The sequence below is a fragment of the Emys orbicularis genome, chromosome 8 (genome assembly GCF_028017835.1).
Source record: "Emys orbicularis isolate rEmyOrb1 chromosome 8, rEmyOrb1.hap1, whole genome shotgun sequence".
Lineage (NCBI taxonomy): Eukaryota > Metazoa > Chordata > Testudines > Emydidae > Emys > Emys orbicularis.
Window position 1 is genome coordinate 19,757,828 of NC_088690.1, and position 14,840 is coordinate 19,772,667.

A 14,840-nucleotide genomic window follows, 5' to 3' on the forward strand; every position below is an offset into this window, starting at 1 on the left:
ATACAGCAGGGTTAGCGTTTTCTTCTGCAGCTCACATTTATCTTTCCAAAGCAGTCACTTCCAGGAAACTAATTTCAATTATGGGAGTTATTTATCCAATAACTTATCTGTGGAAACAGGCAAATTCAGATGCAGTGTTTTGCGCTGGACATAGCTTGCACTGAAAATATATTTATTCACAGGAGACCAAATGTTGCTCTCATTTCTACTGGTTTGGGTCCACTGAAGCCAATTGAGTTGGTGAAATGGAGACCTGAATTTGGCCCTGTGTATTAAATGGAAAAATTGCAGATATGTGAAATAAGCGTATTACTCTATTCTGTAAACATTGCCTAATTCCCCAAACATCCTTCCTTCCCTGACTCACTGCTACCTTGCTCACCTTAAAGAAGGTAAGGGACAGGAGGCTTGTCTCATGAAAGGTGACCAAGCACTTTGAGTGAACTTAGCTTCTACCAAGAGACACTTTCCCACATCTTGATTCACTAGCCCAAATTCTGGTTTACATCCTGTGCAGTCTAGCTGGCTCTTAGGTGCTTCCATGGATGGTTAGGTGTCTCAGCCATTTGTAGCCCCGCTCTCACTAATTCCAACATGTACAGAGGCACTAGACCAATTTGTATAGTGGGAGTGCTGAGCACCATTGAACCAAACTGTAAACCCTGTATATAATGGAAACCACTTCAAGACAGGGGGTGCAGCAGCATCCTTAGTTCTAGCATGTATGGACATGCATTCAGCTTATAAGCAGCCACAGAACTATGGAAGGAAATTAAGAAATGAAGGACTGGAAATGCAATACTGCAGAGGTCAGGCTCACCAGTTGCATATGTCAAAGCAATGGTATGATCTACAGTGTGAAATGGAGAGAGGCTAACTTCCTCTTCAGCTATCTCTCCCTAAGTTGGTACAGAACATGACCTGAACCTTACCAGAGATGAGAAATCAGCCAGATCTGCAGCTGTGCAAAGGTAGCTAAAGGCAAACCAAACCAGTAGGAGTTATGCTATACTTTTCTCAGCTGGCTATCACTCTTATTATTGTATGTAGGGTATATCACCTTTCCTTTTGGGGCTGGACTGGAGGATTTTTCAGTGTTATGATGGCAACTCCCCAAAGAGACACATGAGGCAGCTGCTAGGTTTTACATATCTTCACTGAAATAGCATAGCGGCATAATATCAAAGGGCACAATGGGAGAGTTGTACAGGAAATGGAATTTGCCACCTGCAGAAAATTTCACATTTCTGAAAAATGTCATGCCAAATTGGAACAAAGAGCTGGATCTGCAATAGGTGAATTTTACCTTGGTTTTTGGAGTTTCACATTATTTTTGCAATGTGTAACCAGTGCTAATTCTGGATTGTAGCATAGCATCACTATTGACTGCTTAATCACATACAGCCAACCACACAACCACCTGAATGTAACAAAAGGGCGTCTGCTTGGACCTCTGCCTCATCTTCCATAAGACAGCATGGTCTGAAGGATTGACAGGTGAGATCCTCAGCCCTGTATAATCTCTTTTACTTTACTCTGGAGGTACAAAGCAGACTTGCACCTGACTTACATGGCCAGGTGAGGATGCCCTTGGTGTGAGTGAATCCCCATAGTCAGTATTTACATCACCACCTCAATCGGCATCTGGCATAGTGTGCGTAGCCAGTACATTGCTGTCTTGCTGATCCTCAGCAGCTGGAACGGCCTCATGGAGGCCATCCATAGCTGGTGTAAGTTTAAGGCTAAGATTTAGTCACCGGTATTTTTAGTAAAAGTCACAGATAGGTCACAGGCAGCAAACAAAAATTCACGGCCTGGGACCTATCCATGACTTGGACTATATACCTCTGACTAAATCTTGAGTGCTCTGGAGGAGGAACTCTAGGGGGGCTCTGGGGCAGGAGGTGGCCCTGAGATGTCACTGGTGCTCCAGGGGGAGGGGTGTGTGTGACTCAAGACCGCTGCTGCTAGGGGGGCTGGGGTTAGTCGACCGGCGGCTGGCTAGGTGATGCCTGGGAGGGGCAAGAAGGGACGGGTCACATGCCCCTCCCCAGATGCCTGGGGGGGCACATTCAGCAAGGAACCACAGAGGCGAAAGGAGCAGAAAGTGGGTCTGTCAGGCGGCCCCACACCGGCAGCTCCTCCGGCGCGGCTGTACTGCCCCTAACCCCACCCCCAGCCCTTGCATGGAGCTGTGTCTCCTGTCTGGGGTCCGTACAGCCCCTCCGGAGGACGGGGCTGGGGGCGGTACAGCCATGCTGGAGGAGCTGCTGGCGTGGGGCTGCTGCTCCCAGGAGCCATCACCCTGCGCCTGCAGCTCCTCCAGTGTGGCTGTACTGGTACCGCCCCCAGCCCTGTCCTCCAGTGGGGCTGTACAGACCCCAGGGGACACAGCTGCGTGGAAGGGCTGGGGGCTGTAAAGCTGTGCTGGAGGAGCTCGTTCTGCTCCTTTCGGCCATGTGGTTCCTGATGCAGCAGTAGGACAGAGCCCCCCACCACACAGGTAACGTGGGTCGGGGAGGGGATGGGGAGACAGCGGGGTCCCTGGGCTTAGGGCGGGGAGGGGAGGAATCACAAGGGGAAGTCACATGTCCCCCCTTTAGCTGGTGCCCCCTGTGTGTCCCTCCCATCAGTCACCCCTCCGTGACAGACTCGCAGCTTTATGTAAGATAGATAGCAGCCCAAAGACTTCTCTCTTGTTCTGGTGACCACCATGATGCCTGCCAGCTGCAGGATCAGGGAGCTGCAAAAGATGCTTAGTGACCTCCTTGCCCCATTACCTCTGGGCTTCACCTGAGCACGGCTCAGCCAGTCCAGAGGATTTGGGCTAACGAGCTGCGGGAAGTCAGAAGATCCTCTGGTCCAATGCTCATTGTCTGTGGCTTGGAATTGGGCTTCAGTTACCCGTCTGTAACAATGGGTTCAAGTTACCTACCTCCCAAGGTTGGGAGGATGAGTTAATGTTACGTGCTATGTAACATTAGCATTATTCTGTTTTACCACTTCAGCCTAGCCATTTTTTCATTCTCTGTGTTTTTTCTAATAACTCGGATACCTAGGTACAGTGGAATGAGTCAAGAACCGTCCCAGCTTGTCAGATCAGCATAGCTCTAACATCCTTTGTATTAATAGTTTTACAGCACCATCTGGTGAAAGAAGGAGACTATTACACTGCATTTAAAGATATCTTTGAAACTTTAAGACCCTGTTTTCTTAAATGTAATTCAAATGATATAGGACTTATGTCCCACTGCAAATAATGTTGTCTAGCGCCCCCATCCTTGAGCCTTCATCACACTAATGCTGACCTTCCAGTCTCTTCTCAATAAGCTCTTGCATGCTCTGGAATAATGACAAATTGTTTTCAGTGGATCTCACTTTGAATTATTTTAAAAAGGGTCCCATGGTCCTGGATTGTGGCCAGGGCTGCCCAGAGGATTCAGGGGGCCTGGGGCAAAGCAATTTCAGGGGCCCCTTCCATAAAAAAAAGTTGCAATACTATAGAATACTATATTCTCGAGGGGGCCCCTGTGGGGCCTGGGGCAAATTGCCCCACTTGCCTCCCCCTCTTGGCGACCCTGATTGTGGCAAAAGAATGTCACAGAGAGCCGAGTTTGCCTTGTTAACAGCATTGCAGATTAGACTTGCCTAGATGAGTCAGTATGACAAGACCAGACTTCTTGTAACACAGGACAGCTAGTTGGAAGGCAGCTAGTGGTAGAAGTGGGATGTCCAAGGGACATGAAAGAGAGCTGAGAAAAGTGGTCTGGAAAGTTCCAATCAGAATTGGAATCAGGTTCTATGGGAAGCTCACAAAACTTTTCAGTATGTTCCTTAGTGTTTTGAGAATCTCTGAAGTTTGGACAAAGCCTGAAAAGGAAACCACTAAATGGAAGTTCTGAGCTATCTTTGGTCCCACTCTTCAATCCTGTCCTTCTTCCAGCCTGTGACCCCATCTTTCCTTTCTGAGAATTTTCCCTTAGTGAGCTCGTATTTGGGACAGCAGGGCATCTGGCTTTTGTTCTGCTACGCTTTGGACAACTACATTTTATATAGTCAGGGATTCTGTAGGTCAGATGTGCTTCCTTGGCGCAAGAGGGACTGGGGCATAAGAACTTGTGTAGACAGTAACTGGTGTAGCAGTCTGCTAACCCTACTGAGACCATCATGATACAGAAGGAGAACAAAAGGAAGGGAAGGGTATTGATCCTAAGCAGGTCAGTTTGAGATTTATTCTTTGCTCCAGGCTGGTTCTTATTTTTCCCTAAATGGTAGGTCTAGCCCTTAGTGTTCCAACCCCCTCCTCTAACATACAACATCTGCAGCTCTCATTTGTAAATGGATCTTCATAATTAGGGCCCTACCAAATTCACAGTCCATTTTGGTCAATTTCATGGTCATAGGTTTTTAAAAATTGTTAATTTCATAATTTCGGCTATTTAAATCTGAAATTTCATGGTGTTGTAATTGTAGGGGTCCTGACCCAAAAAGGAGTTGTGGGGGGGTGTCGCAAGGTTATTGTAGGGGGGGTTGCGGTACTGCTACCCTTACGCCTGCGCTGCTGCTGGCAGTGCTGCCTTCAGGGCTGGGCAGCTGGAGAGCGGTGGCTGCTGGCTGGGAGTCCAGCTCTGAAGGCAGAGCCGCTGTCAGCAGCAGTACAGAAGTAAGGATGGCATGGTATGGTATTACATACCACCCTTACTTTGGCGCTGCTGCCTGCAGAGCTGGGCCCTCAGTCAGTAGCTGCCACTCTCCGGCTGCCTAGTTCTGAAGGCAGCATCGCAGAAGTAAGGGTGGCATGGTATGGTATTGCCACCCTTACTTCTGCGCTGCTGCTGGCGGGGCGCTGCCTTCAGAGCTGGGCACCTGGCCACCAGCTGCTGCTCTCCGGCCACTCAGCTCTGAAAGCAGTGCCGAAGTAAGGGTGGCAATACCGTAGCCCCCCTAAAATAACCTTGTGACCCCCCCTAGAACTCCCTTTTGGGTCAGGACCACCAACTCGAGAAAAGCTGGTCTCCCCCATGAAATCTGCATAGTATAGGGTAAAAGTACACAAAAGACCAGATTTCACATTGGGAGACCAGATTTCATGGTCCGTGATGCGTTTTTCATGGCCACGAATTTGGTAGGGCCCCATTTATAATGTAACCAGAGTCTGTGATATTCACAGGGGAAAACATTGTTGGTGAGATAAGGGAATACCCTTACAAAATGTAAAACGTGCTGCAGATGTTCTGTCAATGTGATTCTGTGAAGCCATCTGCACAAGTGCACCTGTGAATACTTTACCAGACACCATATTGTCACCATGTCACAGTTATGAATTACAAGGCCCGAGATAGTCACTTGCAATGGAATTTAACCAATGCATTTGAGGGCACCTGATTGTATATCATTTCTCACAGAAATGTGCTCCTATCTGATCGAATGGCCCTAGCTAATCTGACAATGTGGCACTTGAAACAGGAAAACACACAATAGCATGGGGCACTGGAGATCACAGCCAGACAGGCAAGGAACCAATGAAAAAGAACTATGCAACCAGTTATCCACACATTGTCACCTCAAGATTAGACTGCTGTAATAGGCGATATATCAGCTACACCTTGAGAGCATTTGGAAATTGTACAGGATGTTTGCCCTGTTATTAAATGGAATTTCATGTTGGAAGCACATGGCACCAGAGCCATCGCTACTGGTCGATAATACCTTTGTGGGAGTCATTCAAGGTGCTTGATTCTCCACTCTGTCATAGCTGCATTAAGTGTGTCTGCATTGCAATTGGAGGAGTCACTGCAGCTCGGGTAGGCATACCCTCACTAGCTTTAATCTAGCTATTACGGCTAAAAATAGCAGTGAAGACACAGTGTCACAGGCTTCAGCACAGGCTCTACAAGCACATTGGGGCCTGAGTAGGTATCTGTATTGCTAGCAAATGAATGAAGCTCAGAATGAAGGGGGAGGGGTGGTCAGGAGAGGACTAGGGAGCTAATTCAGAGCTGCCTGGCCTGGTGTGAGTTTGGGTTGCCCAGCCCTAATTGACATCACTGGCAAAGGTCCCTCAGTGATTGGCCATGCTGGATGCTCTGCTCCACCACACCTCCACCAGTTCCTGGTGTGACTGCCCCACCTAGGGAATGCCCCGGACCTCGAGGGGCACCTGAGCCATAGGGCACTGTCTCTTATCCCTGTGGACACATTCAAGGTCCATCTTGGCTCTGGGAATCATCCAGTGTGGCTTTACCAGCCTGCTCTGGATAAGAGAGCAGGCTGAGGCTGTATCTATCAGGCCCCTCTGGGGTTTCTTCCCCACCATCACCGGCATGGTGGACAGTTTCTGCCCCTTCCCCTGCCCACCAGCGTTAGTCCAGCTGCAAAACTCAGCCAAGCCACACTTCATGTATGGACATTCCCGCTTTTTATGTCCCAGTTGCCCGCACTGCCAGCAAACGATTAGTCGGGCCCCAGGAGGAGCTCCTTGGGTGTCTTCCCTTTTCCTCTACAGACCCTTTCCAGGCGGGGGTTCTCTGGGCTTTCTCCCAGATTCCAAGTCTTTATATGGCTGTTCCTCTTTCCTGGGGAAGTCGGCCTCTGCATACTCCTCCATCAGTTTCACGGCCCCCTCCACCGTACTCAGTTGATTTCGCCTAACCCAAACTCGTATGTTTTCTGGGAGGCCCTGTAGGAACTGTTCTAGGACCAGTGCATCCATAATCTCCCCCACTGTCTGGGTCCTGGGTCTCAGCCAGCGGGTGGCCCAGTCCATCAACCTTCGGGCGAACGCCTTGGGCTGCAAAGCCCCCGTCCACTTTGCTGGACAAAACTTCTGCCAGTACTTCTCAGAAGACAGCCGCACACAATCTAGGATGGCCTCCTTAACCTTGTCGTAGTTCCTGGCCTGCTCTTCACTAGGCTGCGTGAGGTAGGGAGCCAGTCTCAGGGCCCAGCTTGCCCTATCCCATCCAGCCCCCATGGCTATCCACTCAAACGTGCAGAGGAACGAATCTGGGTCATCTGCAGGGCCCATTTTACATAGTCCTAGGCCGGGTGTACAGGGGCCATCCACCCCCACAGGACTCACCGTCCTCTGCAGAAGCTGCTGTTGGACGCTGGTCTGCTCCCATATAAAGTCCCGCAGGCTCCTTTGATGCTTGGCCTGCAAGGTAAGCAAGGCTTGCCTCTTTACCTGGTGGGCTTGCCGAAAACCTTGCATAGCCTTCTGCATTTCTTCCTGCTGCTTTACCAACCACTGCAGGGTCTCCTCCATTGCCGGGCCACCAAACTCTTATGCTGGCTCAGGATCCCAGACAATCCCCCATGTGTCACAGGGCGTAGCGGGGCCCCCTTTGCTCCTGCCTCTGCTCTGCTCCAAAACCCACTCAGAGATCTTTGGGCTCAGCAATCACCAGTGCAGTTTATTTACAGTGCATAATCCCACCACCTTCAGTTGGGGGTTTCAGCCTTAAGGGCTTCTCAGTCCTGCAGCCAGGAAGGAAGAGCTACTACTCTCCTTCCACTCTCTGGCGTCCTCCTTTTTGTCTGCCCCTCCTTGGCTTACTTCCCCTAAGGCTTGTATGTAGCCCCAGACTAGCAGCTCTTTTCCAATCAGGCGCAAGTTTCTCTAGGCAGCTCCAATCTAACCCCCTTGATTGGAGCTTTATTGGGAATCCTGGAAGGTGGGCGGGCACGTCTAAAGGCCCCTCCCCCAGCGTTGCGGGAAGGACCACTGGACCCGGGAACCAACTGCATGCGGGGAACAACCAATGAATAACAGGGTCAGGAGTGAAGGTCACAGGTTCAAAACTAGGGATCCAGAGGGGGACACCGAGAAGAGAACCCCAGATAGCTCCCACTGCTCTTCAAAGCTGTCTAGGGAGCCAGCGGATGCCTCCCAGAGGAACATAGCAGAGGGGCAGCAACGCTATGTACATTGGCCAAACTGGACAGTCACTACGCAAGAGGATAAATGGACACAAGTCAGATATCAGGAATGGCAATATACAAAAACCTGTAGGAGAACACTTCAACCTCCCTGGCCACACAATAGCAGATGTAAAGGTAGCCATCTTACAGCAAAAAAACGTCAGGACCAGACTCCAAAGAGAAACTGCTGAGCTCCAATTCATTTGCAAATTTGACACCATCAGATCAGGATTAAACAAAGACTGTGAATGGCTATCCAACTACAGAAGCAGTTTCTCCTCCCTTGGTGTTCACACCTCAACTGCTAGCAGAGCACCTCACCCTCCCTGATTGAACTAACCTCGTTATCTCCATACTGATTTATACCTGCCTCTGGAGATTTCCATTACTTGCATCTGAAGAAGTGAGGTTCTTACCCACGAAAGCTTATGCTCTCAATACTTCTGTTAGTCTTAAAGGTGCCACAGGACCCTCTGTTGCTTTTTACAGATTCAGACTAACACGGCTACCCCTCTGATATAGGGACTGGAGTAGTTTCCTCCCCTGCAGAGTTTACGGGATTGTGAACTCTGCAAGTCCAAAAATTATGAGATGAACAATAACAAAATGATGACATGACATCACCTATTGTTTTAAAAATCCCATTTCTTTTTGACCTGTTTTCTGAGTGCTGAGGTGGTATCGCTCCTCATGTGCACCCCTTTCAGGAAACTCAACCTGAAAGGGACAAAAATACACAAGTATGGGGACCTCTTTCTGTTTACTTCTGACACTTCCCCAACATCTCCCACTTTCCACCAGCTCTCTACCCACTGCATCTCAGGCACTGTCCCTAACTTCCTGCCCGCTTTCTCCTGAATATAGATGCCCCAGCCCAATCACCCCCACTAGCTGTCTCTTCTCCCTGTCCTTGCTATTGTCCCTACCCTATGCAAGCTGGCTCCAGGACACTGGCTCACCCTTCCCACTGTCTCTACCCTTTGGATGCCAGCAGCACTGGAGGAATGGGGGAAGAGTGCAGTAGGGCAAAATGGGGTCATATGGTCCTGAGATCCCTTCTTCTCATCCCTCAGTTTGTTCCTCTCTAGTGCATCACTTTATGGGGAATGAATGAGGTGGTTGGAGCTGTTCCTGCTGCTGGCTCCTGGCAGTTTCTCCTGCCCACATGGGCTGCTGCTTCCCTGCTTCTAGCCTACACCGAAAACTTAGTTTGACTTAGGCCTGGTCCACACTACCCCCCCACTTCGGACTAAGGTACGCAAATTCAGCTACGTTAATAACGTAGCTGAATTCGAAGTACCTTAGTCCGAACTTACCGCGGGTCCAGACGCGGCAGGCAGGCTCCCCCGTCGATGCCGCGTACTCCTCTCGCCGAGTTGGAGTACCAGCGTCGACGGCGAGCACTTCCGGGATCGCTCCGGGATCGATTTATCGCGTCTAAACCAGACGCGATAAATCGATCCCAGAACATCGATTGCCTGCCGCCGGACCCTCCGGTAAGTGTAGACGTACCCTTAGCTCCAGCACTTAGGACTGTGCAAAATTTCATGCCCTGTGTCACACACTTAGATTGACCTAACCCAAACTGTAGATACCATCAGCTCCACGGAAGAATTCTTCTGTTGACCTAGTTACTGCCTCTCGGGGGGGAGAGGGAGGGGCAGGATGAATTTACTACAGCACCAGAAAAACCCGTTCTGTTGCTGAAGTAAGTGTCTGCTGCAGCGCTCCAGCAGAGTAGCTGTAGCTGTGCCATTGTAGCACTTGTAGACTAGACATAAGCTTCAAGGCAGGACTCAGCAGGAAGTACAGGTGCTGCCTCTGGCTGCACGTCAGGCTGCCACCAGCAGATTCCAGCACCCGATGGCGGAAGTAGAATCAACTAAAGCTCAGCCTGAAATCCTGAACTGCCAGGAACTTCTTGGGAGAAGGAGGTAAAAACGTTCCAAAATCATGAGATTTACAAAAATATCATGAAAGTTGGCAACACTGATTGATTGTTTCCACCCATTCTGATTATTTTCCTAATACTAGTTTTTCCCCATGTACCTAAGTTCTATTGTCGCTGCAGGGTTTTACAACATAGAGCTGTGGGGTCAAGGTTGGGATCAGAAGTATTCATGGGACACTTCAATAAGAGATGCAAGGTACTAAAAAGTCTGAGAACCACATTATGAAAACATAAAAGGTAATCAGATACTTAATATTATACCAATCATCCCACTGATGCCCACACAGGTCAACTGCTTCCTCTCCTTAGTTAAGCTCAGGCAGGGCCTGAGCTGTTACAGATAATAAAGACACAGTTTTGTACTGTAGATAATCCTATGTACAAATCATTTCCCCCGCCCCGATCTTCTATATTTAGCACAGCATTAAGAAGAGTGTCTGTTACCTCCCCTTTAATTAGGTTTGTAACTTGACCTGTTTCATGTTCAACAAAATCTGTGCATTTAAAATGTTTTGCTAAGAACACTATATAACAGACCAATGAGCTACCACAGAGATAATATCAAGTGATAAATATAGGGCTAGATTCTCAGCTCATGTAAATTGGCATAGCTCCATGTGAGAATGTAGCCTCTGGTTTGATAGAATAACATTTCTTAACCACGTAACTTTATTAGAAAAAGTGGGCCAGATCCTCAGCTGCTGTAGACCAGCCTGAAGTCAATGTTATGCCAATTTACACCAGCAGATCTGTGTCTTATTAAATGGAACATGTTCAACCTTGAATGAGGAGATTGTGGGTACTTACTCATGCTATAGTGTATAAATATCTGCAGGGACCCAAGGTAGACAATAATTCTTTGCCAAATGGGAGAAGGGCATTGATTTGCCATTTCAAAGGAAGAGACTGTGACTGGCCACCGCCTTTGCATGCTAATTTTTCCTCTGTATCTAAAATCTGGCCAGCAAAACCACCCAACCCTCGTGCTGGGCACAGGTTGATAATAATTCTTCTTACCTCTGCCCTTCTAACCAATTTCACAGTTTGTCTCTTTTGTGTTTGAAATAAATGATGGATCACAGAGAAATTTAACAAGATGACATTTTTCTGATATTCGTAGGCAAAACGACCCCGGCTCTCTGCCTTGTTTGTTTGTCTATTTATTTGCCATATACAGTTGCTTAAATTTTTGCTATTCCGTAATCCATCGTGAGCTTTTTGTTTTGTTTTATATCTACGGTTTGATTTCAGGGGAGTTATCAAACAACATATGGCTATTATTGGATTGTGACAGAGGTTACTAAGTCAATTGAAGTATAATTTAGTTAATTTTCAGAATGAAGCTATAGTCATGAAGAACTCATATTTCATGTTAGTCACATTAAAACAGCAAATGACATTCTGATACTGTTAGAGATGACAGCTATAATAAGTCTTTTTTTAGCAGTTAGCTCTTTCTATCTTAAGAAATATTTTACAATTCCTCATAACAGCCCTGGGGTTTTCCCCATTTTACTGATGGGGGAAGAGACACAAAAAGGGTAATAATGTGTCCAAAGCCACACAGTGAGTCACTGAGTTATTGACTCCCAGATCTGTGCCCCACCAACTATGCCATATTTAGTGTTACTGCTAGTGGGTGGTGGGTTTTTGAGCATATCCACTGAACCCAGGTGCACTCATCACTGCCATCTACTGGATGGACTCGGAACTACCCACCTCTGTTTCTGGAGCTTTGCCTTTAGCTGAGGTGGTAGGAGGTGTGTGCTTTTAGAGCGGGAAGACTGAGTTTTATCCCCACTCTCAAGATGGAGTTCCAGTTAGCCATGGTGGGCTAACAAGTAGGGTGAACAAGGAAAGTTAAAGGCAATCACTGATTGATTGATTTTGTTGTTGTGCCTAGAGGCCTCACGGGGGTGTGGGCTCCATCGTGCTAGGTGCTGCGCAATACGTAGTAGGAGACAGGCCCTGCCCTAAAGAGCCTGCACTCTAAAAGATGAGACATAATGGAGGGATGAGGTAAACAAGAGGACTGAAGCAGGGTGCAGTGAGTGTTATACCAATAGAATAAAAAACCAGCAGGATCTTATTAAGAGGGATAAGGCAAAGATGCCACATTTATTGTGATAACAATTTGATTTATGACCAATAACTAATATCTTAATCCTTATACACACACATTATACCTAATACCTATACACACACACACACATTCACACACATCCATCAGATGTTTTGCAGCTGCTGCATAGTTACCAGTCCTGCTTGAGTCTGTGGCTTGAGTTTGCAGCTTGGGTTCATAGCTTGTGGCGGCTAACTGGCCAGGAAAGCCGGGCACAAGGACGAGCTGGGTCTCTGTTGGGCATGCACCGATGCCCTTCCATGTTGGCAGCAGAACCAGAGACTCCAAGTCCTCAGTCTTGAGAGTCCATTCTTATAGGATTTTAATTTCTATGTTAGTCTATGGGAGCTGTTTCATCCTGCTGTTGCTGACTCAATCAGCAGATGGCACACATTCCTGTCCAAAGTGGCACATTCCTGGTGGCTCCACACTGTCCAAAGTTTGTGTTTCTCATCCTTCCAGGTGATGGGGTGGATCCCAGTTTACCCTCCGGGGGTTGTCTGGTCTTCCACTTGACACATTCTTCGGACGATGGATACTTCCTTTCTAGGCTGGCACCTCCCTAACCATCCATGTATATCAAGCATTCATCAGCATACATTCCATACCTTAACCATATTTTAATTTACTGTCTCCACCACTTTCGGGGTGTGTGCTAATTCATTTGAGACTCCCGGCCCTTTAATCACAGAGGGTGGGGGGTCTGTCCTAGGAGCCCTTGAATGAAGTGAAAGTCACTTAACAGCTTATAGTGTTTGTTTACATTGTATCAATTACTTCAAGAACAAAGTCAGTTAACTTGTTTGTAAGTTTTACATAGTAGTAAAGTATCTTTCACAGGATAGATATAATCAATGGTTTCTACAGACAGTAGCTTACAAGTTTTAACAGAAGACCCAAGAGATTTTTGTACTTGGTGAAACTGTTGGATTTTAAAGTGTGGGGGCCAAATTATGAGGGGGTCACTGTCTCTTGGGGGAATCACTGTTAGTACCTTCTTTAATATCCCTACATGAGGACAAGCAAGAAAAGAAATTCCTACCCAACCACTCAGTGATCACAACTCCCTGCCTGCCTAGTGCCTACTCATTGTCAGGTTGCTGGAGTTGCTACGCATTACAGCATGGGGAGTTTTGAGGAGGGACGTGAAAGAGGATAAGTTTGTGGTTTTACAGCTCTTGAATGAGACCTTTAAAGCAGCTTCGCTTTAGCTATTCTTGAATGTGATGATATTACAAATGTTGCAACCACAGGTAGGTTGTGATAGATTATAACCTACGTGACAAATTTAAAATGAAACCAAATCATGATTGTTTACATCGACAAAATAAACAAACAAATCACCAGCCATAAGCAGAAACCTGACTCCTCATGTCCAAGTTCTCATCATAATCAGCTATCTGTAGACTGTTACTTTCAATATCTTCTTTGCTGATCAGAGTTGGTGGGCTCTCCAGTTATAGCCTCTTGCTTTTCTTTTCCCCTCTGCTCTTAGGCTTCACATAGTGCTCTGTTAATACCTCGGCAGCCTATCCAACCTTCTCTGTTGAAATTAAACCCAGTAAGCAGTTGTTTCCTTTCTTTATTCTGCTTGTTAATAGTTGAATAGATGAGGCAGTCTGGTGGTAAAAGAAGATTTATGGGCATGACGTGTGGACCACTCAGGTGACTCCTGAAATCCTGTCTAATTAGTGAGAGTGAATTAGCAACCAGCCACAAAAACTAATTCGAGATACAATAAAACCTGCACTAGAGACCGCCTTCTCCTGTCACTAAACCACTTTAAATTATACCCACGCAAATTCTAATACAGTATTTTCCATCCATTAATAAATTAATAATAATATGTAGCGCACATCACTTATGGATCTCAAACATATTTCCATCGCTGAGAAAATGTTAATATCCCCATTACCTGGTCTAGTAACTGTAAGCCTAGGCCTAGCAGTAACTCTAACCCTAAACCTACCTAACCCATAGGTTCTATATATTTGTAATAGGGAAAGTTTTTCCAGATATTTTTTATCACGAAAGAGGCATTTTTCTATACACATTAATGGTGCTAGCATATTTGTTTGTTTGTTTTAAAATCAGCATTCTACCTACCCTTGTATTCTAGTCCATCTTTCCTTTTAGATTTATCTAGCCAGTGCATAGGGACAATACGTTCTCACCGCCCGTTGGAACTGGTACCCTCATGTTGCGGCAGATTCCTTTAGGGGCTTCATGCTGCACATTGCCTCAAGAATGCCTCTAATGCAAATCATTTTTTGCAAGAGGGAAAAGGACAGCATTCACCCTGCAGGTGACATTGCTGAAGTTCCCTAGGAATAGGCTTGTGGGCAGAACATTAAAGCTGCTGCTTCACTAAGAGACAAAGTATGCAAATAAAAATTTCTCTTTAAAGCACAAAAATGTTTACAGCATGGAGCCACCTTTTCATTTTCAATCCAATGTGGTTTGTTTATCAAGATTCACCATTCATACTAACCAGCTTTGCTTATATGTATAACACTATTAAGTGTTCTCAGTCTTTATCAAAATCTCAAAGTACTTTACAAGAGTACCATTACCCTCATTTAAATAGAAGGGAAATTGAGGCATGGAAAAGTTAAGTGACATGCCTAAGGCCACACAACAAATCTATTGTATAGCCAGAACTAGGAGATCAATTCACTAATACCCTACACCTCCTGTAGCCATTTACACCAGTGCAGACTACATGGTGGGTGTAAAATGCCATCTTCTGATTTACTAGCATTTTAAGACTGACTTTAGTCTGGTGCAAATGCCTACACAAGTGCAGGGCAATGGTGATCTTACCAGGGCACTAGACCATGTTGC

General features: G+C 46.7%; 1 protein-coding gene across 1 annotated transcript in view; it reads left to right on the top strand.

Annotated features, from left to right (window-relative positions):
- The first annotated feature begins 9,786 nt into the window (after positions 1–9,786).
- SGIP1 (SH3GL interacting endocytic adaptor 1) overlaps positions 9,787–14,840 on the top strand; it is a 178,772-nt gene continuing 173,718 nt past the window's right edge. The window contains exon 1 of the mRNA XM_065409303.1: positions 9,787–9,857. Coding sequence (XP_065265375.1) covers positions 9,787–9,857 — 71 coding nt within the window. The remainder of the gene's footprint in view (positions 9,858–14,840) is intronic.